The sequence below is a fragment of the Halyomorpha halys genome, unplaced genomic scaffold (genome assembly GCF_000696795.3).
Source record: "Halyomorpha halys isolate HHAL.00 unplaced genomic scaffold, Hhal_1.1 Scaffold111.1, whole genome shotgun sequence".
Taxonomy (NCBI): domain Eukaryota; kingdom Metazoa; phylum Arthropoda; class Insecta; order Hemiptera; family Pentatomidae; genus Halyomorpha; species Halyomorpha halys.
The window spans coordinates 1456542-1484367 of NW_027109684.1; the positions used below are offsets into that span (position 1 = coordinate 1456542).

At 29.9% G+C, this 27826-nt stretch overlaps 2 protein-coding genes across 5 annotated transcripts in view; one reads left to right on the forward strand and one right to left on the reverse strand.

The window, feature by feature from the left end:
- The first annotated feature begins 1784 nt into the window (after window positions 1-1784).
- Window positions 1785-22157, forward strand: LOC106677911 (homeobox-like protein HDP1). Of its 2 annotated transcripts, none has more exons than XM_014416124.2 (17): window positions 1785-1954; window positions 2133-2329; window positions 2415-2483; window positions 2581-2727; window positions 4184-4377; window positions 5219-5402; window positions 6775-6882; window positions 7033-7172; window positions 8729-8918; window positions 9008-9059; window positions 10356-10469; window positions 13743-13840; window positions 16437-18945; window positions 20107-20141; window positions 20225-20295; window positions 21549-21719; window positions 21816-22157. In XM_014416124.2, exons 2-17 carry the CDS (start codon window positions 2183-2185, stop codon window positions 21949-21951), a joined length of 4365 nt encoding a protein of 1454 aa, XP_014271610.1. In that variant the 5' UTR covers window positions 1785-1954; window positions 2133-2182; the 3' UTR covers window positions 21952-22157. The 2 variants fall into 2 exon arrangements, with proteins under 2 accessions (XP_014271610.1, XP_014271612.1); XM_014416126.2 differs by having other exon boundaries at window positions 1786-1954; window positions 20110-20141.
- Window positions 22158-23702: 1545 nt separating this feature from the next.
- Window positions 23703-27826, reverse strand: part of Sec31 (secretory 31) — a 32572-nt gene continuing 28448 nt past the window's right edge. For all 3 annotated transcript variants that reach the window (XM_014416077.3, XM_014416075.3, XM_067047820.1), the window contains 3 exons: window positions 27136-27297; window positions 26927-26998; window positions 23703-24283 (listed from right to left, as the gene is read on the reverse strand). In XM_014416077.3, coding sequence (XP_014271563.1) covers window positions 24101-24283; window positions 26927-26998; window positions 27136-27297 — 417 coding nt within the window. In that variant the 3' untranslated portion in view covers window positions 23703-24100. The remainder of the gene's footprint in view (window positions 24284-26926; window positions 26999-27135; window positions 27298-27826) is intronic.

A 27826-nucleotide genomic window follows, 5' to 3' on the forward strand; every position in this document is an offset into this window, starting at 1 on the left:
GTTCTTAAATCTAAGGATAGAATGGGATAGATTATTAAGTGTAAAAGGATATACAAGGTTTAATGGTTACAGATAAAAGATTTGGACAGTATCAAATAATCAAATGTTCTCAAAACAAAGGAGGGAATAGAGTATAAGGATGGGATAGATTATAAAGTGTAAAAGGATATATAAGGTTTAATGATTATAGATAACAGATTTGGACAGTATTTGATAGTATGTGGTTTAATGAATGGATTGAGGATAAAAAAAAAAAAAAAAAAATAGAAAGTATGTCCCCCAAGAAACTGAAAGAGAAGAAATCTATCAACTTTGTTGGAAACTCTGAGATAAACCATCATCAAAGGCACAACAGTCAAAGTATGGATAAATAAAGAAGATTAATTGTGATAAAAAGATTTAGTGAATCTGGATGCTGATACTACCAATAATCTTGACCTAATTTTTATTTATTTGCACTCTATTCTGTCTCATATGGGTTTCGCAACTGTTGAATTGACTTTATCAGTGCTGCTAGTGAAACAATATACAATTTTGATACTAAGCTGTGCAAACAGTATTTTCAGTTCTGAATTTAGCTTCCTTCTTAGCAACTCTATCTGGTGGCTTTCCAGCTTGTATCAGGTTGATATGAGAGGAACCAACAGCCCCTATACCGAATCTTTGTAGTTTAGTTCATCATTAGCTAAGAAAAATCATCCTCTGTGAAGATGTAGAATCTGTTTTACCTCAGTAATGTGGCCCTAGTGCCTCAAAGGGGATGTATATCACATTGGAGTACTCAACAGTCTCCAAGATGGTGCAGCTAAGTAATAGTTATGAAGCTTGGCTGGAAAAGCCCCTGTTCTAAGAGGAATCGCAAAAGATAGTAGTCCAGAAGGACCTACTTTGCTTCTAAACATGATGGAACTGCCTAAATATTTTTCCATACTTAATTTTGTGCATTCCCTTAAACATCATATTGTGTAATTTAAGTTTTAGCAGGCGCATATCGCAGGTGCAAAGCCTAAGGGGCGTGTCCTAATTTTGCTATTGAGGGTTTTGTAATATTTTAACAATGTTTTATATTCACATCTAATTACGTTAGAAAGAACGAAAGAAACATTCATTCGCAGAACGGCTAAATTCTAGTAAGGCATCATTGACCGATGCATTTATGAAACTAAATTGTTGTAGTTATTTATGTACTTTCAAAGTTGGTTGGTTTTTAAATTACTGTTTACCGCAATTGATATATCTTTTAAATGTATCATTCTTGTATTAAGCCATTTAATTAAGTGTAAATATTTTATTTAGGATAACTTTAATTAAAAAATTGTTTGGGATGAACACTAAATTCTATAGAAGCATTTTTTTTTTTGTAGGGGGGGCTTTGCGTGTACGTTTTTTCATAATATGGAATAATTATATCACATTATTGACTATCGATAATTAAGGAAGTCTATAACGTTTCGTTTTTAAATAAGCATTGTTCAAGTAATTAAAAAAACAAAACAACATACAACTATTTAAACAATATACGATTTTAAGGTTTAAGTTTTTAAGAAATAACATTTATTTTCTATAAGATTCATTTAAGAATTTTCTAATTTTATATTGTAGATTTTTTAAAATTGATAAAATTACATGAATTTTTTCTTCAAGGTAAAATATTAACTATAAATATATACAAAAGGATTACAGGTTGTTGTTGTTTGGAAACTCGTTACTTTTAAGACGATTGGTATTTGAGTGTTTATGTATTATTTTTCTGTAAATTGTAAATGTAGTATTTCTTCTGACAAATTCTGTCAAAATGAATAATGTTATTTTTATCATGAATAGTAATATTCATAGAGCTATTGTTTATGTATAGAATGGTCAACATTGAAGATTACCCAAAATGCATTGCTACCAATGTTTCCTAAACGCCAATTTTTTTGAATTATGAAAAAGAAAAAAATGATAAAAATGTGTAAGTTCATAAATATCGTAATTAATTATCAGAATATTAGATTTACTTTAAATTACTTGTAGATGAAATATTAAATATATAACATTATTTGTCCTAAATATATGATTTGACAAATTAGTGTAAAATTATTTAATTTTTATTATTCATTATCAGTCTCTATAAATTTTATATGCTGCAGAACCTATACAGTTTGTAAGAGTGATAGAAGTTTGATGATTAAATTCTAAAATGGAGCCTTTAACAAATTTACTGAAGCAGATATATTCACCTGAACGTTTACCTCCAGCTCTAAAAGTTTTAAACCAAGTTACAATTCCCAAACTGAACAATGAAATTATTTTGCTCTTAAGAAATGTTGTGAGAATTAACAATAAGGTAATTGCGCAAATCTTTCTGTAAGTTAACATAGTTGTTACTTTGTTTTTAAAAAATAATATTTATTAAAAATAAATTATTGCAGGTTATTCATCAATTTGATGGATTAGCTATAGCTGTTAAAATTATTGGGCAAAGCTTAAATTTAAACTATGTAAGTTTTTTCATTTTTCATGCAAATATTTGTTAATTAGCATTACCAATCATTGTTGATTAATTCAATACAATTTATGATTTATTTGTTTTCCAAGACTTTGGCTGAGTGGTCATCAATAGGAGAAAATTTTAGTGGTTTAATTATTGCAATGTTTGAAAGTTTTCTAATTTACCGAAATACTTCTATTATGAAAGATATTAAATTCTGCAACTTAATCGTGGAAGCTGCTAAGTCTTCATTGGTATGTTCAAAAATTATTTTCCACAATATTTTATGATTAAGTTTCATTTTGAATTTGGTTTAATAGTCAATGTTACTAATAAATTTAATTAACATGAGAAGATGGTTGGGGGTGCGTTCAGCGAAAAATACACAAATAATAAGTTTCGGTTAATTGTGTATTTTTTACTGACCGCATCTTGTATTAATCTACAGTTAACTTAATAGTTAATATACCTCATTATAAATTTAATGTTTTTTAAAGAAATAAGTAAGTAAATAAGAACATCATATCGAACATCCAGAATGAAAGATGGACACTTTTGTTTTTTAAGAATGAACTGTGGATAAATGCTAAGTTAAATATATAAGCTATCACAGTGGTCCCTTCTTAACAAATTGCTTGTACAATTTATATTGTCTATTGTTTTGATCTGATATATGAGGATTGGCGGTGCTTTGGTCTGATAGAGGTCCAGTCATTAAAATTTTCATAAGTTTTTCTTTCATGCTGGTTGTACAATATAGTAAAAATTTACTGGAAATTATTAAAGTTATAAATACCTGGGCCCTGTTTCATAATAAAGTACAAACTAATACTATTAGTCTTGTCGATTTAACTTAATACAATTACATTGACTTGTACAGTAGTAACTTGTATTTTAGTACTTTTAAACTCCTGTAATATCACTTATAGTCCTCCCTACTATTAAAAAAAAAGCATTAGTGTAATTAATACGTTGTTTCTACACATGTATTTTGAACTAATACTATTAGCTTTCATTATGAAACAGGGCTCTGATGTCATTCAGTTTTATTATTTGGATAATTTAAAATTTTTGTTTGTATAAATTTAATTTTTTTTTTTGCATGATCTATAAAAATCTATACTTTTTCTTTCACTCACACTGTAGCAGTTTAATTGTGTTGTAACGTTGAAAGTGATTTTCTGAGTCTAATATCAGATTAACTGATGTTTATTACTTGCATGATATTTTTTATATTGTATAATTGCTCCTTTTTAGGAAAATTATAAAAATGGGTTATTTGTATGTACTATTAATAAAGATGGCTGATTTTTTTTTTTCGATTGTTTCACTACTCAATTAATTTGAATTCAAACTAGAAAGTAAAATATTAGAAAAAAAGAAGAAGGAAAACTTAGATAAAATTATGAATAGGGGAATTTCTCCTCTTGTGTTTATTATTATTTACTCTTAATACAACCCTTCATTTTTGAAGTGATTCTTGTAAAATTAGGAGTCTATTTATTTTACTTGGAAATGCATCCCATAGATAATCAATAGGACTTTAATCTGAATGGCAGGGGAACCTCTCTGTACACTAAGGTATTTTCTAGATATCGAGGATTTATGGCCATTTCCTTTCTGGCTCACAGTGTGTGGTCTTACACCTTCCATTATTCCTTATTATAGATTATTGCTATGTTAAGTATTATTTATTTATCTCTTTTTCAGCCAATAGTTGACAAAGTTGACTGCCTCAGAGTATCAGTTAATAACAATGGTTACAGTAGTATACTTCAAATCATATGCCTTGATGACTTGGATTTTCCAGTACGAAAAGAAATCTTTCTCTTGTTTAAACCAATTATTGTAAAATCTGATACTCGTCAAAGAAAAAATATAATGAATAGCAACGAATTTTTTTTGTAAGTAATCATTTTTGTTTTCAAGAAAGAAGTGTAAAATTGTTAGAATAAGTGATTCTACAAATTACAACTGGGAAATTGTTCAAAGATAAATGTTTAATATGGTTGTCGATATTAAATAATTTTTAAAATATCTGTTGGATGTACCACTGAATTTAAGTTTTAGATTTTACTGGCTAACAAGGGGAGTGGGCGTTGTGTCATTGATTTTGATAAAAATTTTTTGAGGGATTCTATATTTTACAAAATTGACCCATTCTCAAACATTTCATCTAACGGGTTCTAAGAGTTGTATAATAAATAAAACATCCTAAAATTACTTAATTTTATATCTCCAGTTGGTAAAATGATATCAACATTATTCTTCCACCAAAAAAATTGTTTTCTATGGCAGATTAAAGATAAAATACAATTGTTATAAAACTAATCGCTTTTTACTTAAATAAATGTTTAAATTACTAACTAAGCAAACCTTAGTAATTTTTAAAAATTTTACATCTTACAACTTTATATCAAAAGTGGTGGCAGATTCAGATTAAGCACCCTAAAATTCTTCAAGTCTAAAATACCAAAATCAAAAAAAATTCAGTTCTGGGGGTACTCAAAATGTTTAATTTAAGAAATTACAGTTCGGTTAGAAAATCTGTATCACTTCTCCAGATGATGGACTAGTTTGAAAGAATAGAGTTTGTTTTTTCCATCTAATTTAACAACCATAGCATTATTTCTTAAAGTTTGTGTAAAAAAATTGAAAATTAAATTAAAATCAATTAGAAAAATATGAAATCACTTCTTTGAAAACAATTATTGAAGAAATCTTTTTAATTAAATTTTCGAACAGGTCAAAAATGGCAGCTATGGTTCTAAACTGTGGAGATTTTGAAACTCAAGAAGCAATTGTTGAAGTTTTGATGAGATTTTCTTATAGCAGCAAACAGAAACTAAATAAAATATTATTTTGGTTCCGAGAATATCCAGCTGTTCTGACAGCCACCAAACTTCTTGATTATAAAAGTTTTGATATAGTAAGTATGTTGTTATTTTTTTTATACTATTTGTTGAACAATTTTGTTGATGTAACTTAATTGTAAACCTTGCATAAGAAACAAAAAGATGTAGACGTAGATATTTATATGATATGTGAAGGAATAGACTATTGATAACATTCATTAAGATAAACTTAAAGGCTGCTTACTTTCTTTTTTTTTCTTCTCACATCATGCATATCCTCTAATGCTTTATCTTTCTATTGTGCTATTGGCTGCCTCTTTTTCTCTTGTAGCAAAGAAGGTAAATCTCCTTCACCTACCTGTCCTTACTAATCCAATTAATAAGCCTATACCATCTCACTCAATCTATTCATTCTTGTGGCATCAGATAAGCAAAGTGTTCAAAATAAATTATATATTTCTTTATTTTTCCTAATGTGCCATCTAATATTTCCATCAAACACCACTTTATGCCTTTCTCAGAACACTTTCCTTTCAAAACTTTTATGATAGATACCATATGCCTTATAACCTCTTAAATATGCAGGCCTTATTGGTACGTGATATAAGGCTAGTCATTATCAATAACTATAATTAGTGCATACTATGCTCTGTTATCTGTTATCTTCATTTGCTTCAAAAGTAATTACAGATCAAAGATATGGTTAGGCAGACACTAATTGAATATATTCACCAGTGATGTTGTATTCTTATTCTTTCTACAATCATTAGTTTGGTCTTCTTGATATTCAGCCCTTCTCATAACTATATGCGCTTCCTCAATGGCCTGTCTATTTCTGTTCATTCATAATTGTGTCGCTTCCATCTAAATTTGCACTTCTCTCAATTTTATACATCACTAAGTTGAACAATATAGAAGAATAGGCATCTTCCTGTCTTAGTCCATTTTTTATTTCAATTGGTTTAGGCAATCGAAAACCACCCTTATATTACTTCATCTCTTTCTGAAATTCACATAAGTTATAGTAATGATATTTTATAATTAGGCCACACTTTCGATCATGTTGATCCTCAGTTGAGTATATGTATACTCTATATGAAATGAATTAATTTGTCATACATTTTTCATAGTTCTAATATGGAAAGTTATATTAAAATCGCTGAATGAAACTCCCATGGATTTACTTGCGAGTCGACAAAGTTTCATTCCTAATCCTATGACACTTAAAAAATCGAATTCATGTCATCATGGTTCAAAGTCATACAATAAGTTAATACGATGAATGGAAACTATGATTTCTATGAGTTGTAGAAATATGCCTCTGGTAGCACCAACATTTCTTTACAATACCATTAGTTTCAATTTTCTGTTCTAATATCAGGAAAGTGAAATTACTCAATTTTTCAGTTATTAAATTTTTTTTTTTTTTTTTTTTTTTTTTTTTAGTCTTGTAGGAAATTCCTCAATTCTGTTAATAGAAACATCAATTCTAATGTTGTGACACTTTCCTGTTTCGAGGCCTGTGCAAATGAAATAAAACTTCAAAAACCTAGGGTATTTATTTAAAATTTTATATACAATGATTTCAATAGTTTAATTTTAAAATTTTGAATTATATTAAGCTTGCTAATAGCTAATACAATATAATTTCTTTTAATTTTTCCATAATCAGATAGAATGATTCATTATTTTGCTTCATTATAGTCAGAAGAATATGAAGAGCTCTGGGTTGATTTCAGCCTGAACACGGGAATAATTCACATTGTCTGTGACAGTGGAGCAAATGCTTGGTTGAGACTTTTTATAGATCATAAAAATGTTAAAAATTCATCTTTTTCTTCAAGGTAATAAAACTTATTCTAAACATTTACTTCATTGACTAATAACTAGTTTTATATACCAAAAATTACAGGTTGTTTAAGATAAGTAAATATTAATATAATATAAGATGATGATGATGATAATAATAATAATAATAATTTTTATTTTTAAAAAATACAAAAACAGAAAAAAAGTACTACTGGAATATCTGTTTCCCGAAGGTTGATTGAAAAATCGTAACAACAAACTTTATACATTTACCAAGAGTACCAAAATTTACAAAAAAAATATATATCAAATAAAATATAAATATACTTATGGTTATATAAATAAATATATGTAGTAACTAAAAAAAAAAAAGATTCCAAAATTCTGAATTAGGAACAAACCAAACCCCCAATACTTAGCTTTATACTAAAAATACATAACCAAAGAGAAAACAAATAATAATTAAACTAATATTTACCACAGAATTTAATAAAGTAATAATGTAAAAAAAATAAAATAAGTTATGGACAAGTTTTACACAAAAAAAAAAATGAATTAAAATAATAACATTTGTATAATACATAAAAAATAAATAAAAATAATTTTTTGTTTTCTATAAATATTCTAAATTTTGAAAGTGCTGAATATTAATTCTTGTATACATTAATAAATACATACCTTTTTACACATAACTTTTTAATAAAACATATAGATGAAAAGAAAAAAAAGAAAAGAAAAATTATAGTAAAACAAATTAAAAATAATATATAATAAAATAGATTCATAAATTGCTTATGATAAGATCAGGTATGCCTTGCAAATTTATTAATATGAGTATTACCAGAAATTAGCAGGTCGAGCTGGTGAGGATTCTCAGGTTGTGATAAGTAATTATTAAATGATTGAATGAGTGCGAAGAGAAGTGATGATTATAAATGATTTGAACGTGTGTAATATATAAAAGGAAGATGTTCAAAAGAACTATAATAGTAATATAATTATTACTATTAGACAACGTTGCATCCCACTTTGCAGGGCATCATAAGAGCTTTCTGAGCGATGGAAAACTAAGGAATAATATTAAAAATTGATATTAATTTATTTTTACATTTGCAATGTCTCCTGCCCCTGTTTTATTGTGCAACTCCTCTTCCATAGCTGCAAAATTTTCCATTTATTGAATGTAACTTTTTTTTTAGTATAAATCTGAGAAATTATGATGGTTCAAAATTACTAATGTCTTAAATAATAAGTTGATTACTTTTTCAATATGAAAAATAGGTAATTTCAGTTTTGAAAACCTTTTTGCTTTTAAGTAAAAATGACCATGTGCATAGAACATTTTATGAAACTTGATATTTGGACTTTGGGGACTTCAAAACATGTATTTTTGTTGTTAAAACATGTATTAACCTGGATTAGAAACAATAGTTCTCTTACTATATGTATTTTATATGTAGGTAAGTGAAAGTAAAGGTTACCTAAAATGTAAAATCTTAGTACAAGAATGCAGTATTTTTTTTTTTTATCACATTTATTTTATTCATTATTACTCATATTTTACCAAATGATCTTATTACCACAATTGCAGATTTTTGAAGAAAAATGATACTGATCTTAAAGGAAAACAAATTCTCCTAGAATTGATTTCTCCATTAGAAATCGAGCATCATCTTAAGGAAGCCTTGATTCTAACAGTCACGTTAGTGTTTGTCGAATCTTCAGAATTAGACAACCTTCAAGAAAATTTTTTCAATAAGTGGTACCACCAATTGAAAAAAGTGTGTGAATCAAAGAGATTTTATTCTTTAAGCTAAGATATATATATGTATATTTCTGTATTATAATATTTTTTCTTGATTATCCACAGGTTGAAAAAACAAATTCATTTGTGGCTGTAAAAAAAACGTTTCAGGAGAACAGTGAGTATATTTATATAGCATGTAAATAAAATATGTACCGTAAAATGGTATAACAGTGCCACAGTGTACATATAATTTACAGACTTCAACTTCTAGTGGCTAGATGATGAGAAAAAAGTTCAGGTAAATTCTGTTCATTTTCAATTTATTTAAACTTATATTTTCCATCATTCGGCTGATAGAAGGTATTGACATCTGGAAATCATATGGCCCCATGTTGTATCCCTTGGCATAAAGTTATACAATTTTATGTAGTCGATTGGAGTATATGCTGCTTATGATCACTTTTAATATAACTTTAACAATCCTTTAATACTTATAAGGTGCCAAGTAAATATTTTTTCACCCCCTCCCTTTCGTTTCTGATTATATTGATTCTAAATTACACAAAACTATGAATTTTTTTAGTGGATTTTCGCATGACAATAGTCATAGGCACGGAATTTTGAAATGTTAACTACAATTCACAATACTTTTTCTAAAAAGATATGAATATTCAATTGAAATAAAATGTGAATTTACAGTTTTTACTTAAATTTTTTTATTCCGTAATCAGAGTAAACAAAGTTTCAATCATGAAAGCTAAGAATGCCTTCAGCAAAATGATTATAATGAATACAATTTTGACAACAGATCAATTCTTATTTATTTTACAATAAAAATATAGTTCAAATGAAGCTGTGTAGATGCACTGGAGTAGCAGTGGATATTAATTTATTTTTTATACACTCTCAAAGTTGTCAGCTGTAAGTGATAATAGATGCTGGAGGATTAATGATATCCAGTATTCAATCTAGTTAAACACCTTTCATATCCAGTAAAATTAATTAATTAATGTTAGAATTCAAAAATAAAAAAGATTTTTTTTTTTTGAAAGTGAGAAATCATAAAACCATACCCCTGCTTTTACAAAATAATCATTGAATTTTTTAATGATGATATTTTTTTGCTGCAAAATCATAGTTAATGTTTTCAAAATATGCAACTTCACCTGATTTGAGTATAATATAAAATAGTTAATATAATCAAAAATAATTAATATGTAATAAAATAATTATTAACATTAAAATAAATAAATAAATTTTGGGTGGGGTTTTCACCTCCCCCTGCTCCTCTCCCTCTGTATCTCTATCTCGAAAATACATTGGTGCCAATTGAAGTCAACAATAAAGCACCTTTACAACTGTGTGCCATCTAGTTGTTCAATGCAATATTTCTTATTGTACTATGAATGATGTAATGTTTTAAGGCGTCATGCTATATTTTTAATTCAACAATTTATCTGCTTTTGTTTAGTACACAATCGTTGCAAACAGAAAGAAAAATTCTTCAATGGAACCAGTATTTCATCACTGAGCTCTATTCATAGCTGTTCAACTTGTAGTTTTCATCAGTGCTGCCACCACAAAGGTGAGATAATTTTGATATTTCAACTATGACCTGGAAGCCCATTATAACGATAGAGTGTCATTCTTGATCTACTTTCTCTTTTCACAAGGCCAGTCCCATGTCTGTTATACACAGAGTCAAAAGTTTTCGTACATTTGTTTCAAATCAAATAAAATAAAAATAATTACAATTATTAGCAGAGTGTAATATAGATAGATAAAACAATAATACATCAATCCCTTTTTTAAAAAAAGGATCTTATAAACCATATATAATTGCATTATAAATATATTATTCAAAATAATAAACAAAAAATGTGAGTCAAAAGTACTCATACATGTTATTTTTATTGTATTAAATTGATGGTAATACCTAGCTGGACATTCCTTCCATAAAGGCTAAGCTTTTCTCAATCCTGGAAACTAGCTGATGTAGAGAAGCTTCGTAGGATTTGCCTGCTTGATAAGGAAATTGTGCCTAATGTAGCAGCCTCTTTGCTAACGTAGTATCTTAAATATGTCTGTTAATTCTTAAGACTTTCATCAAGAATAAAGTAAGACATTCAGGTCTATAATTCTTAGGTTTGTCATAAGACACTTTTTCCAGTTTAGGAATATACCATACTTTCATCATCATTCAACTGATCAATGTGTGAGGGGTTTTAGTACTGATAGCCCTTTATGTAATAGGGCAGGGAAAATCTCATCAATTTATAACTATCTATTGCTAGTTTAAATGGTGCAAAAGATTTTATTGCCCATTCAACTTTACCAGAATTAACAATCTTATTGGCTTCTACTCATTTATCTTTACTACACATGTAACTATCAATAATGGGATTAATTCCAACCTCTTCCATTAGATCGCAGCCAGGAAAGTTTGAACAAGATCCCTGGCATAACTGTCAGAGTTCCAACCTCTGAATCAGTGAAACCTCCTTCCTTCCTGACAGTACTTAGCACTCTTCAATTGTTCTAAATGCCTGGATAGGATCCTGTTAATTCTGAACATTGTTCATATCACTGCAGAATTTCATCCAGACCATTCTTTTAACTTTCTGCACATCCTTCCTATAATCAGTCAGTGCAAGCTTGTAAGTGTCTCAACTGCCTTTTCTTTGGGCTGCATTAAAGAGCCTTCTTGTGAGAGCTTTCCGCCAGCCCAATTCTTCATTCCACCAGATAGCATTCCTATTAGGCTTAATCCTACACACACTATTGTTCTCAGTGTATGACCTCATTATCACACCAGAGATGTGTTTAGGCGTTCGAGTTAGTATGAGTTCTTAATTGACTGAGGCCAACTTTTAACTTCTTCTCCAAGTCTTGTGTTGAACGAATCCTAGTTTGTTAGCTTTGGGTTTTATACACTGTATCGGTTACCCTACTCTCGAATAATTCATATCTGATGTACTGATGATCTGAACATGATTCTTCAACCAACATATACCAACCCTTGATCATCAGACATACACATCATGTATTAGTAGTCAATGAGACCTACTCTAATAAAGATATATTTACCCTACCTCTCTGGTTATTATGGATGCTGGGGGTTGGCATCCTCAGAGACCACCAAAGTGTCATTACCCTCATTGAGGACCAGTTTTTGCTGCAGACAAATCTCTGGAAAAGAGATACCATGAAGTCAGAATTTTTAAATAACAAGATGCATGTTCTTGAATGCATTAGCACAGTAATAATGTTGTATACAAGCATACTCAGCCCCTTTTTCCTGTCTGACTTACTGAATAATTTAGTTCTTGGACTAATATATTAGTACCTTTACCCATTGCATAACCTCTCTCTTCCCCAGGTATAACCTGCAGTGACCACTCTCTCAGGCCTCACAGTTTGTGGTGACCTCTTCTTATGAACTTTGACAAGGTCCTTTGTAATATGAAAGTTTATTAAAGGTTTTACCTTTGAGATAACGTCAAGAACACGTGAGTTTTGGGGACAGATTCTCCGCAAGAGTACATCTTTATTTACTCTCCTGCCTGGAAGAGGACAAGGAAGACCAAGAAAAACTTGAAATAATATTAAAAAGAAATCTTTGATGGAACATGATCTACAAGAGGAATAGGGCTTGAAAAGAGTAATCTAGAAGAAGGCAATAGAAAATAAATGTTAAGGAAACTGACTGCTTTAATGGAAAATCCTTTTTGAAAATATTGAAGATAATCGCTATCAACTTTCACTTACTGTTACCTCTCAAAAAGATACAAGTGTCCCCAATAATTCCTTGACTTACTGGGTCAGGACATTATCGAGGGAAAGGTATACATCAACATTTGGAAGATAACGTTCTAGAGATATCAAATCACAGCTGTTATTACTGTTTATTAACCCAGGAGAGGTGTAGCCTTGAGCATTCTACTCATATTGGGAAATAAACATCTATATTTTCCTTGTATTTCATCTGTTTTGTTCATACTTTTGTTCTGTTGTTATTCTCCCCACCTATACCCAATTTAGTTTTGCTCTGATCTCCTCGCAACAGTAAGAATGAGTATTTCTCTTACCAATACACTCCTGATGTGACATTTTTTTTTCTTGATTGAGCATTTTGGTCACTTGGACACCTCCTATGTTTTTTATTTTAAATCATGAGCCAAAGCAAGAAGATCTTAGATGTTTTATGAAATTTGGATTCTTCTGTCCCTGATGGAAGAGCTAAAGTTTACAATTTCAATTTAAATTTGTATTGAAAGTAATCATAAAGATTAATTGTATCAGAATGTATTAATATTATCAATATATTATCATATACTATTTCATAACCTTTTTCTGAAAAAAATGTGATAAATCAATCCTTTTGTTCCAAAATAAATGCATTAAATTTTGGATTTTATTTTCAATAAACATCTTTATTTACTTAAAATCACTAGTATCAAAAATGATAGATAAAGCTTTTTTTTTGCCTTTGGAGATTTCTTTTCTGAATTGTCCTAGATTAAAAAAGATATCAATGTCACTTGATAAAACAAACACAATTAATAACAATAATTATAAAAGGAAACAACTGAAACTTAATTAAAACTTATATCTAAAGTTATAAATAAACAATACTGTAACTTATTTTTGTTTTCTTACATCTGTATGATTGATTTAATTATTAGTTTCTTAATTGTAACTTCCTGTAATGTACAATATAAGACTTGAAAGTTTAAATTTGAAGTAAAATTATTAATAATTGATGTATAATTTAAAATTATATATTTGAATTTATAATTGAGCCACTTGAAGTTGATGAGTTCAATTATGGAACTGTTATGAAGACTTCTTTTTTCAGGAAAATCAAGGTCTCCACTATCTTTTAGGAGTAAGGCTTTTTCAACATCAACACCGAAGGACTACATCAAATGTGAATCAGAGCAATCTCCTCGCACTGTTAGTGATAAGTAATATTTTAAAAATCTTAAGGTTATAGAAACTTAAAACAAGTTTTCAGGTTATTTTTCAGCAAGAAAATCATATTTGATGTAAAAGATGATAGATAAAAATACAAAATAATTCTATTATTTAGGTAATTCATTATACTCTATGTACAATTGCTGATTAATTATAACTTACTTCACTTTATCTTTTTTCATTCACTAAATGAATGATTTGAGAAGTTCTTTAGAATAATGGTATCTTATAAGGGCTATAATTGTTTTTGAATCGGTAATTAAAAATCATAATGAAAGCAGCAGTCATACAGTTTTTATGGGGATAATGATGGTATTGGTGGGGTTCATTCATACATATTCTAGTCTTTTTTGACATTATATAAGACAATGTCTATTAGTGATAATTGAATTCAAATTGAAATTGTTATTTTATAGGTTAGGTATTTAAAAAAATGAAAATATAATAAATATGTTTATTGCACCATGTTTATGGTTTCATTGGGACAAGAAAATATTTATTATATATAATTGTTAATGAAGAAAAATCTGTGATTTGTCTATAAAGTCGTCCTATAACCTATATGACAATCCTATAAACTGGTCGAGGTGGTTGTGATCTGACTTTGATTGTAATCTGACTCCAATTGATAATATTAGATACTTTTGGCCAAAACACCTTGACAATGCGTGTTCACTAAGGTAAGGTAATGTAATTGATTAGGAGGTGAACAGATAGGATGAGACTTACAGGTTCCAACCTGTAAGTTCTCTAAGGGTGATAATCTCATCTATCGGGTACTATTCCTGTAGACACAAAGGTTATGTAAGCCTAGAGGGTAGCTAGTTGTTGGGGATAAAAGATAGAGGAAGGAGGAGATATCCAGAGAAGGCAGAGAAATTAAAGACAATGTTCATTTCCAAAAATATATCACTAGAATGTACTGATCCACAATGTGAATTGTTATCTTCTGCCTCCTAAGGAGGTGTTTCTCGTGGAGCGAGATTTCACACTGAGACCTTCTAATTTTGGCCTACTCTCGTCTCTGGGCTATTAAACACCATCAAGAGGTTCTACATGTAAGACATTAGCTTTCAGTGGATCAGCAGATTCCATTGGAATATTTATTAATTCAAATGATATATATATATATTACAGTTTCTTATATAGTTTTTACATGTTACAATTAAGGTATTTACAATGAATAGTACAAATATTAATCTACGGTTTTTGCTTGTCGCCAGTGTTAGCTGGTAGGTTGTGTCATGCCGGGCCATAGCGGTTTAGGTGGCTGTAGTAGTACAGTCCAAACCAGCAGGTAGGATGTCGCTACAAAGTCAAATGTGAGATGATTATGGTTTTAAATTTTCATTTGACAAATCTTTATATTAGAATGTTCTCTTACACTAGTAGAAAGGGGATTTGAATAAAAATAGTAAATCGGTTTGATTAATGATAATTTTATTAATTAATAGTATATTTTCTTTATTATTGCTCTGAAGAGTGAAACAGTGGTGAAGAATTGTTGATTCAATGGAACTAATTAGTTTTATGGTAAATATTGAAAGATTAATAGTTGATGAAATGGAATTAAGTTTAGGAAGGTGGGCCAGGCAGCAAACAAGAAAAGTATAAAAACCACTGATGCGGTGCAAAACGTTGGTAGTGATAATATAGTGGTACCCTATAGCTGGTCTTATAGTGGTATCATGAAGTGGGGCAAAATGTAGGTTACTAATAAGAAGTTTTTCTTAACCATCACCAGGACCATTTTCTTACAATCAATGGTAAATACTTTTTTTGTCCAAACATACTTTTATATAGTCCTGTCTTTTCAGTTCTGTGTGAGGATTCCAAGCCAGTCGTTTGTCCAGATGTAGTCCAGGGTAGTAGATCTGTTTGACAGGGGTAAGAGGAATATTATTAAAGGACACTGTAGGACAGTCGGTAGGTATGAAGGGTAAAGGTGATTTGATGGGATTTATTTTAATCCTCCCATTTCGGTACCATTCTTCGAGGGTTGTGATATGGGATTAAAGAGTCAGGGATAAAATTAAAAGGTTATTATCAACTGTGAGCTCACATGTATCATCGGCATAAATGGTGAGGATAGTGTTGAGATTTGTTGGGATATCAGTTGTATAGACTGTGTAGAGGATAGGACCGAAAATATTACATTGAGGACAAAAAAATATATACAGGCGTTAATGTTATTTGATTGAATAATCATTGTTTATTGGCAACATACTGTATACATATTGAAAATTTGATAGTTTTTTTTATGCTTCTCTAAAGTCATCTCGTGATAAAAACTATATTTCTTTTGATCATCGACTGATATTGTAATCAAATAAAATTAATATCTGATCAATTATGACTGTCATAAACTACAATTCAGTTAAATATAACTGATTTTCAATCTTATTTATTTGCTGGTGCTTTAATGAACACAATAAATATCATTCCTCAGTGGCCCACGAGAGGTCTAGGAGGCAGGCAATGGTGGGGGTGTCTAATTTGGAAACATAAGTTAATACCCTTCATTTATTTTTTATTCATTTATTATAAAAAAATATATATATATTTTTTTTTACAGAATCTTGCTACAACATACAGGATTGGAAACTTCTGCTCTGGGCCAAGTAAACATGGGAACCTAAATTCGATGACAAATACAAGTGGTGGAATATTTAATCATGATACACAACAGAAATTTCAGGAGGCAACAGCTAAATCATCTTTGGTTAAAGGAATTTTTGTAGGTGATAATAAAAAAGAAGATGGTTTGTTCAAGAAAATGATGGAAGAGAGTTCAAAAAAAGAAAAAGACAAACAAATCAACAATAGTAATCACAGTGATGTGGCTAAAGATTCAAATGACAATAAGCCAATCTTTTCTGCTAGAGCACAAACCCCAGTTGTCCTTGGATCAAACTTTGATCTCAAAAAAGATGCACAACCAGCCCACAAACCATTGAAATTGAAAATATCAAAAAATGTAAGCACAGAAGAAGATAATGCCTTGAAGAAAGAGAGTATAAACCACTATGATAAAATTAATAACTATGATTATAGTGAAGAGAGTGTTTTTGTTATGGCATCCCATGGCAACAAACATAATATATTGAACATAAATAAAGAAACCAGAGAAATAAACAATTCCAGCTTATCTCAAATTAATACATTGGATGAAACATCTACTAAATCTAGTCGTAAAGGAATAAGTTTATTGAATCCTGAGGAAAAAAATATCAAGTTTCAACAAACCACTGAAAAAATAACCACTCCTGAAAATAACCTAAAAACAGAGTTTCAAGGAAATATAACTTATCAATGGAATAACTCACCAATTACTAAAAAAATGTTACCACATTCTCCATATTTGAAATTATTTAATACCTCAATTTCCAGTCAAAGTGGTCAAATTCAGCAAGATGATCCAGCCATCAATCCTGGAAAAGGTATTTTAAAAAATACAGTTAGCAATAATTCCGTGTTTAAACTAAAGCCATCTAACCTTCAGGTCGGTAGTTTATTCAATAATGAACTAACTCGAGTATCGCAAAACAGTTTTTCTTTTTCAACTTTTGATAAAGTAAATAAATTTTTAAATGCAAATAAAGACCTGACAAATGCACTGAAAAGTAAATCAGATAGAGAAAATAATGACTTTGCTGAACTTAAAAACAAAACTCTAAATATTTCTCAAAGTAATGGAAAAGAAAATCATTTAACTGAAATTGAAAACACTGTTATGAAGAGAACAATAGAAACAGAAACCAATTCTAAAATAATTGTCATTAGTGAAGATGAGGTCAACGTACCTAATTTTAAAGAAACAAATGAAATTAATTTTGGTAATAATGATAATTCAAGGCAATGTAATTCCTTAAATGATTCAAATATAATAGGAGAAAAAACTAATAAAGATAAATATAAGAATATGGAAAAGTTAGATATCAGCAAACCTAACCATTCTTTCCTGACTGGAAGTAATCAAATTAATACTGTCAAAAGAGGCGATTCAGATCAAGAACTTCTAGCACAAGCATCAAACTCAGATGATTTTCAGAAAAAAATAAGCCCTTTACACAGTATACTTCATAATGATGAAGAAATAAATAAAAAAACTGATAAAAATGATACAAGAAAGAAAAAAAAAGTATTGGCAAAGAAAAGAAACAGTAAGGGATCTACTGGAACTTGGGACGGCATTAGCTCAGGGCAGAACACAACAATATCCTCCCTCCCATCCATTCATTGCCTTGCCATCCCGCAAAAAACATACAGCACCAAACCCACTGTTGTCAGGAAACCAACATCACCTGAGCAGACATTTGAAGACCTTATAAAACAAAAAGGGAGAAACAATAATGGAAATGAAATTAATCAAAAAAGGACAAGATCTGGAAGAAAGAGAAAACTTTTCACACCAAATTCTTCGCTGGAAGACATGAGTCCATTCAAACCAGGGGAAGATAGTGTACGTCCATCTGAAATTTTGTTCCAGGATAATCCTCCAGCAAAAGTTTATAAAAGAAAGCCAAAGCAGAATTCAAATACTGTAGATGAAAATAAAAAACAGAAGAGAACATCTCAATATCCAGAGTCATCAGCAAATATTTACAATTTTGTAGAAAGTAGCCCATCATCTATTAAAGAGAAACAGAATGGGAAAATAACACAAAGGCGGAAGTCATTACGACTAAGAGCCAAAAAGCAGTACAAAGAACTTTCTTCTGATGAAAGCAATGTATTTCAAGAAGAGATTTCTCCTCCTAAAAAGAAAAATTCATTGAAACAGAAAACATCTCCAACACCAACCACTTTCACCCTTCCTGAAGCGAGATTGTCTATTTCTGAGAAAGTATCGAGGTTTGTTTGGAGCATGAATGAGGGCCAGGAGCAGGCAGATGTTGTGCGTCAAGAGGATTTAGAGAGTGAGATGAGGCTTTTCGAAGAACCTGTTGAAGAGAACAAGAGTAATGTAAGTCAGTTGGAATCAGTAGAACCACCGATTTGGCTATCTCCGAGCGAGGCAGGGATACTGTCACCGCAGGGCAGTTCAGATTCTTCCAGTGCTCCAACTGAACTTATCATAAAAGGTACACAGTTATATTATCTTTTCTTTATAAATTTGTTATTACTTATGGATTGATTTATTTTCCTTTTCCACAAGTGTAGTATATATTGTATATCTCTCCTAATGGTGTGGTACCCACCACCTCCTTTCATCCATAGGTGAATTCCCTCTAGAAGGAATAGTTCTCTTTTCCATCAGATAGGGGAACTCTGGCTCTGAGAGGGCGAAGATCCCAGTCTTTCAACAACTAGGCTTGGTGTCCTTCCATGGTATCCCAACCTACTACTACCTTGTGTTCTCCTTTCAGGGATTCCGCAGCTAGGGTAGTGGGAGGGGGAGAAGGTGGATTTGGTTTCCAAAATCTCTGCAGCTTTTCCCAGAACCCTCTGTCCTGTGAGACCCAGTAATTTGGATGGACCAACTTAGCCTTCAGTCTTACATGGATCGTGAAGAAGAACTTCCTCAGAAGTGCCCTTTTGGCTTGTTGCCCACTGTCCATTCCACTTCCCTCTTGAGTCCTACCATAGGTATGGGTTCTCACTGAACTTTTCCTGGAATCCCTCCAGTAGCGTTACCATTCTCTGCCTCTTCACTTCATATTTAACAAAATCTTCCTTCTCTATCACTCCGGCCAGAACCTGACCGCCTCATGCGACAATGTTCTGTAGATCTTCATGATTCTCAGTATAGCTGATCTCTGTATGGTGGCCAGTCTTCTCTTCTGATTTGTGAGATTCCACCTTCACACAGGGGATACATATCTCAGGATCACACCTTTATAGATAGTTATTGCGGCCAGGTACCTGACACCCGAAAATACAGCCCCTATCCTATGGAGTCCATTAAATGACAGGGTCACTCTATCTCTCCGACAATTCTAAGATAGACTATTAAGGTATTTATTGATATATAAGGCATTGTATTCCAAAATCAGCCAAGTCCATTTTCAAAGTTCTATTTATTTAAATAGCAATTGAAACTAGATTATCAAGAAATAAACTAATTTCTTCCAAACATAGTTAAAGCAGATGTTCTTTAACTGTTTTAGGAACAATCTAGTACCAATACTGTTAATTAAATAAGTAAAAAAATTGAAAATATACTTGGCTGGTTTTGGAATGCAGTAACTAATGTTATGAACATTGTCAGGCAATTATTAAATTATTGTTTCTAATTTTTTAAGCAGGTGATTCAACCAGAAGCAATGGCAAGGAGGAGGTAACAATTGAATTTCATTTTTTCCATTTATATCTTACTAAATATTTCCAGTCAGATTCATTATTTTTTTTTTTTTAATTTAGATTGAATTCATCGAATCAATCATTAAAAACATTGAATGTTTATCAATAAGTGTGAAAAGAAGAAATCCTAAGTGAGTCAGTTTTTACTTATTATTATTTTTTTTTAAGTAGTTGAAGAAATGACCAGCCTTCATCATTTCTGTTTTCTTCAATTTCACAAAAGGACTTTTAGTAATATTTCTTGTTGCAAAAGTATAGTAGATATACAATTGTTGAATAAAATTTACATTCTGCTCTTGATCATATATTCAATGCTAAATTGTTATGGAATAAGTATTAAAAATACTAAGAATGATTTAGTGGAGTATTTGAGAATATAAAGATTCATTTATAGGTTAAGTGAAATTAAAAAACTAACTATTGAATAAGTGTAACATTTATCAGACTAGAGCATGCGAAAACTTATCAGAGTGGAGAAATGGAAAAACATACTGTGCATGCACTCCTAAGTTTAACAGTTAAATGCTTGTTTCTGTTTATTTAAGCTTTTTCCATTATTCTCCATTACCTTAACGACTTTATATCTTAAATATCATTTAAGGAAAAAAAAAAAAAGAAGAAATATAAAATTTTAAGAAATAAAACTAGAACTTAAAAGCAAAAACAGCAGTATTTACAATAATAAATGGTTTTCATTTAAAACAGAATTGAACTCAATAGTTTGGTAACAAATGCCAGAGGGATTTTTTATATCCTTTATTCGAACAGTGCTAAATTATTGGAATAAAAGCGTCTCCTTATTTGCGTTGATAACGCATCCTGAAGACCGGTGGTTCACAACTCAGAAGTCTGTGGTCCACTAAGCCAGAAATCGAGCCATCACGGACCACCCCCACTCCTTATTTGGGAACAAAGGGGGGGTCCTCCCTCTAAGAGAATATTTGATAATTATGAATGATGATGATGATAATTAGCCTTGAAGTGCTAGTCCAACACTTTAATAAAGTATTCAACAGTTAAAACCTTTTATCTAACACTAAAAGATCAGGTAAGGTAACAATAAAGCAGTTTTCACAATAGGTTTTTTTATTCTTTCTAGATCATTTCCTCAATGAAATATGTAATGCCAAACCATAACCATAGCCCACCAGCTGGGCACCACTGCAGTAAATCAATGGAGATTAGATTTGGTTGACATGATGGCATGATTACGCACATATAATAAAATTTCTTAACTCCTTAAATATGATTCCTAATTTGTTCACATTTACTATATGTGTTTGTTATAAATATAAGGAAATATTGTAGTATATATCGACAGAAATATTTACTGAGAAAAAAAATTATTATATGCACTATAATGTATAGTTTTTACTTTTTCTAGAATAAAGTCCCAGGAAAGAATTGTGAAAACAATCGAGTCCTTTACAAGTTCGGAAATAGAAGAAATGAACAAAAAATGGAAGGAAGCAAAACAGAGTTTGCAGACGATGATTTCCAATTTGGACAATATGTCTGACTCTTTTAAGGCTTATATGGCTTCAGTAGAAACAAGGTGATTTAATTGCCCATTTCTTTGCAACTGCTTGGAGTATATTTTTATTAGAAGGGAATGATTTATATTAACAAAATATGTTTAAATTATTTACAGAATGAAGGATATGATAGAATCATCTATTTCAGAATTTAACATGGACAGGAGCAATAGCAACTCGAGGAGTGAAAATATTTGTAAAGAATTGAGAAAAATGTGTCATGAAAGGCACAAGCTTTTAAGAAAGCAATAATTTGTTTTTTGCACAATTTTAAAACTGTACATAATGTAACAAATGTATTATTTACTTTGTTAAATTAATTGAATTGAATCCTATTAATTTAATTTTTTTAAAAATATGGATAAGTTTAATGGTAGCTATTTATATTCATTGTTGTTAATGTTTTTTAAAAACAGTATAATTAATTGAATTCTTATATATGTATAATAATGTATTTTTGTGTCATATCTAAATCTGTACTACATATGAAATATGTAATAAATCTTGTTTACTTAAGTTTTTAGAATTTTTTTCCCAACATTTTATTATCAACACAATAAATAATTTATATCTCATCATTTGTGTTCCTCCTATGACATAACAACTAAATCAATAGGCAATTTAAGATTATGATAATTTTAATATTACTTAATCTGAGTTGTTGAATCGAATACATGAATTCAAAATAATTGAATAAAATTCCATTAAATTTTTTTTTCAATCAACAAGCTGAGCTTTTATAAGTACCAGGAAGCTGATATACTTCAACTTCAAACAAATAGAAAACATTAAATCCTCACCATGGTGGATATGGATTCAACGTAAAAACTTGAAAGGTGTATCCTTTTCTACATCTACTGGAAAGCACAAGTAGGGAACGAGTGATAAAAGCGTAACAATCAGGAAATTTTCTTTTTTACCCCTTGCCTGGTCATATCTTGAAGTTTCAAGGAGATCAAATCAAATCACTATTCTAACCAGAGTGAGAAGGTCAAGTATTTATTCTCTGGGGCCACTATGGAATAACAGTCAACCTGCATATGCCAGAATTGAAAGGGGACGGCCCTTAGCTCAGGTGGTTGAGGCGCAGGTCTTAGCCACTTAGGAACTTTAAGAGTGGCAGTTTGAATCCAGCCTGGGGCGTTGAATTTTTTCATTGAGTGGCGGTCCCACATAATGAAAAATTTGAGTCCCCACCATGGTTAGAATAGGTTGGTCACCTATAGATAACCCCCCATATGTCAGAAATGACCAGGAAGGGGATCATAAAAAAAAGAAGCCAAAATTGAACAAGTGCTGTTGCAGATTCAAGGTCACTATGGTGATGCCTTGACACACTAGCATACTCTTGGAGGGAGAGTACCAATCTTTGCAGTGCAGATGGAAATAACCACATATTTTTTGTATAAACACTAAAACACAAAATAACCTTTAAAATAGTAACTTATAAAATTTTTGATAGTTCAGTCTCATTTCTAACAAGCATTTTCAAGAAATAATGTCAAAACAGCGATAAATTTGTTTAAATCAAACAAAATTTCACTTGCATAACACATTTTTTTATCTCACCCTCCAATTTTATTAACAAAATAACGTATTCATATAATTTTTCCAGCTTTTATTGGCAATCAACATAAGTGTACTAAGCGTTTTCATAAAATAATTTCACACTTATTAAAATGTTTGTGTGAACACCAAATGTAAAGTACTCATGAAAACAGCAAGTTGGACACTTTTCCTGCTTTAGCTTATCATTAAGATTAATTATCGAATAGGTTACTAGACAATTCCAGTCTGAATTTGGACATGAAGAACGATTTAGTAGCTCTAACAGAATGGTTAAGTCAAGTTAATGAGGTCCAACCAGAGTAACTGCCATAACTTGTACTATCTTTATAATAATTTGTTACTTTTAATTTTAATTAAATCACATAAAATCACTTATCTCGAGCATAATAACGCATTTGCAGAACATATTGATGTTATTGTAAAAAAACTAAAGATTAAAAATAAGATAAAATGTATTATTAACAATGGTACAGGTTTAGATATATCACTTAAGCATAAGGGTAAATTGTTATCACAAAGAAATAAATTTTGATACAGGGGAAAAAATACTTCGTTCAATTAGTTAATACTTAACACAATGAATAAAAATAAAATACATAATGTAGGTAATAAAATAATTGTACAAATTCTAACACTGTTTGCAGTTTTTACCCTTTTTATTTAATGTTATATTTACATAAACAACACAATAATATAATTTTATATATATATTTTTTCTTTTTTATTTAAAATTTTATTTTAAAATTCCATACAAAACAATATAACATTGTTTCTAAACTTTATACAGTCTATATACTCTTTTATAAAATATAAATAAAGATTCACAGAAGAGCTAATTGACCCTGAGTTGCTGGGCAGCCTGAATTAGTATCTTGAGGCCGGTCATGAAGGTGGCCACTTGAGTGAAGTCCACGCCGGAGGCCAAGCGAGTGATCTCGCCCATACCCGAGTGGTAGTCTGACCCCTCTATACACTTAGTCAGGTCTTGTAGGCCTCGTATCGTAGCATCTGACAGCTGATTGTAACAAATATCATGTACAGTAATTAAAATTATTAATTTTTCATTTCATAGGAAATTTAAAAATACAATTTAAACATATTTTTATCACGTGTCTAAAGCATAAAGTAAAATTAGGTGAGTTTGTGGCATTTGGGGTGAGAATAGGTCAACAGGGCCCATTCCTAATTTATAAACTAAAGCTATCTGTTTTCTCATTTACCACAGTTATATCTGCACAATACTCAGGAGTCACATCAGAAAAGAAATGATATTCAACAAGCATATTAATTTAAAATAAAAAATCCAAGGAAAATAGTGTCCAAAATGTTGCTATATTTTAATAACAAACCTCACACTCCTCTAATATAAATCACAGTCTTTCTTTGTTTAACAATTTACAATTTCATTACTTTGTTACAAACTCGTGATAGTTGATTCTCATTCTTCTGTTATGAATTTTATTAACAACCTGAAGTATAATCTCTGGAGTTTTGTTAAAAAATTCTTGGGTGCTACATTGTCACATTATAATTAAAATAAGTTCATATCATGGGCCCAGATAGCGCTATCCGTTTTACTTAATAATTTTTTTAATTGTAAGTGGCATACCAACCATAAACCATTTTTTTTTTTTTAATAACATGCTTGACTAATTAAAATGAGTGTAATCTTTAAGCAAAAAAGTTATCAGTCAAATAAAATATTTGTTGAAAGGCATATGGTCCGGGTGTGGTCAAAAGAACTCAAATAGTAGAATTATACTATTTTATTGAGCCAACGTTTCGCCCCACGTTGCAGGGCTTCGTCAGGGCTGTTTTGACGGCAGTCAAAAAAAAAAAAATTGTTAATTTTTGAAAATAATATTTTATTAAAAAAAAAAAAGTGTTACCTGGGAGTGTAGTTGACATCAACCAAATTGATGTCAACTAAAGGAAAAAAAGACTTGCCCCAAGATTGTGTCAAAATAAAAATTATTTCCCCATGCCAACCACTTAATTTTTTTTATGTTCCAAAATAAAAAACTTAAATATCTATCTTTCTAGGCTAAATTCATCCAAATATATTGGTGGATAAAGAAATGCCATAGATAAAATATTAAAAACTAGTACAACCTCCCCTCACTTCATAGTATATAATATTAACTCTTTGTACTCGAGACTTTTTTTTTATATGACGTACCAGTAACTCGTTAACAATTGACAGAATATTTGGTCCAACATTTTGAGAACCAATATCAAATTTTATTTCGTTTAGAGGCTCATCAATGTTAGAAATATCCACCCATTCATCATCCTGAGAAATTTCGATACTTGAACAGCTACTAGATCACGAGAGAGGAACTGCTTTTGTTTTTTATATCCAATATAGTCAGATTCGTCACTTGAAATGTGATAATCACTCAAACTATCACTATTTTTGTCACTTAACACATTGAAAATAAAATCATCTTCACTATCACTCAATTCAAAATTTTCATAAATTTTAACAAGTATTAAAAAAAATTGCTTACTAGAACGAAAATTCGCAATAACTTTTTTTACAACAAAAACATATCCGAAAGCTGGCACAGACCTTGTGAAACTGATAAAACAGGATTATACTTGCGATAGTACGTCTCCCGCCTTGTTATTATTTAAACAACACAACAGTACCTACTGGCGACATATTGTCACCATTCGAGAGCAAAAGGTTAATACTGTTTTTTTGTTTTAATTTTTATATAGGAAATATTTGACTTATAAGTAATGGTGAGGTGGTCGGTCATAATGAACAATAAAAACAATGTTTCTTCAAACGTGATTCACTCAGTTTTTTTCATGTTTAGATTACAAATTTATCATAATTCACTCTTGCATTTTTAGCTCTAGATAATATTTCTAATTCTAAATAAAAATTAACAGCTATTCACCTTTCACAATAAGTTTCAGCCAAACTTTTATTTTTAAATAGCAAATAACAGTTATTTTATTTTAAAACAGTTTTTAATATAAAAGTTTCAATTGGACTTTTATTGGGATGTATTTAAATCTTACTAAGAAAAAATGTAATATCCTTTCCATGATTTATAAATCCTTTCTAAAATCTACTATAATTTAAATACAAAAGAGCGTCTATTATTAAAATTATCCTAAGTGGCAGAAGAATAAAATCAGGTTGTTCTGTTTTCAATTATTTTTCAAAGATTTGTCAAAAAGTCTTTTTTCACTAAAATGTTATTATTATAATAATTTCATAACTTGAGGCTGCCCGTCAGACAAATAAATTTTGAAAGAGCATCAGTCGCATTTTATATAATATACTTATAAAAAAATTAAACTAGAGTAAAAACACTTTTCTTTTATCCATACAGATTGAAAATAACAGTTATTAAAAAACTATTATTTTAAAGTTTGAAGAATAAAATTTTTGAAATAAAATACTTTTATTTTATTTTGGAACTTTTATCCCCCCTTACCCCCAAATATAAATTAAAGTTACTTTTCAATTATTTTTTTAACTGTTAAGTATAATTTAGTACTTTGTTTTGGTACATAGTTATTATAATAATTTAAAAAAATGATCAATCTTATGAAAAAATGTTTTACATTGTGTAATATCTATCTAGATCCATGATTCGTATATAAAAAATACATTGATTATCATACAAAAAGAGTTTACCTTTTCTTCCCTTAGGCTATCATAGAGGGCTTCTAACTTCTTCCCTACATCATCAAGTTTTCTTTTCATCATCTATCAATAAAAAAACCAAAATGAATTTTAGAATGAAATAAAAATAAATCAAAAAGAATATATTTTGAAAAATGTGGTAAATAGTAAATTAAGAATAGATAAAACTAAAAAAAAAGGGTAATAAATTAGATTTTTACCGGGTTCGATTGTGATGCTTGGATGCATTTCGTCCTCAGGTCATCAAGGGTTTTCTGTATATGGGCGTACCTTTCAGGTAGCGGTGGCTTATGTTTGACAGGTTCAGGAGCCCTTGCCTGGGTCATGGGAGCTGGTGGGTCTCCGTAACCTCCACCCATTGTCTGTATCAGATAAAATATCATTAGAAAAGAAAAAACATAACATCTACTAGAATACAAATATAATAATAAATGAAAAGCATTATGTTAACATAATATTTAATGTTTTATACATATATTTTCTAATAAATTGTCTTAGTGATGCCTCCAAAATTTCTTTATTATTACTGAGTTAGCAAATTAGCTTGTGTTACATTTAGTGTTTATATTCAGACCCAGATAAAGGTGACGGATAATATTTGACAGAACAGACTGTTTTATAAAGAAAAGTGAAGAGGACAAACTTTGTTAATTATTGTAAATACAAGTTATAAATTCAACTTTTTTTTTTTTAATTCCTTTTGTAGCTCTATTAATGGATTGCAGAAAAATGATAGCTTAATGTTCAAGTGTAACGACATAGCAACACACGATGTTACCCCGTTTTCCTATTTTAGCCACTTTTACGTTATTAAATTTAACTATTTTTTTTAATCAAAGTCTCATCATCCAATTTTAAATAAATAATTCAAAGACAAGATAACTTTTTATT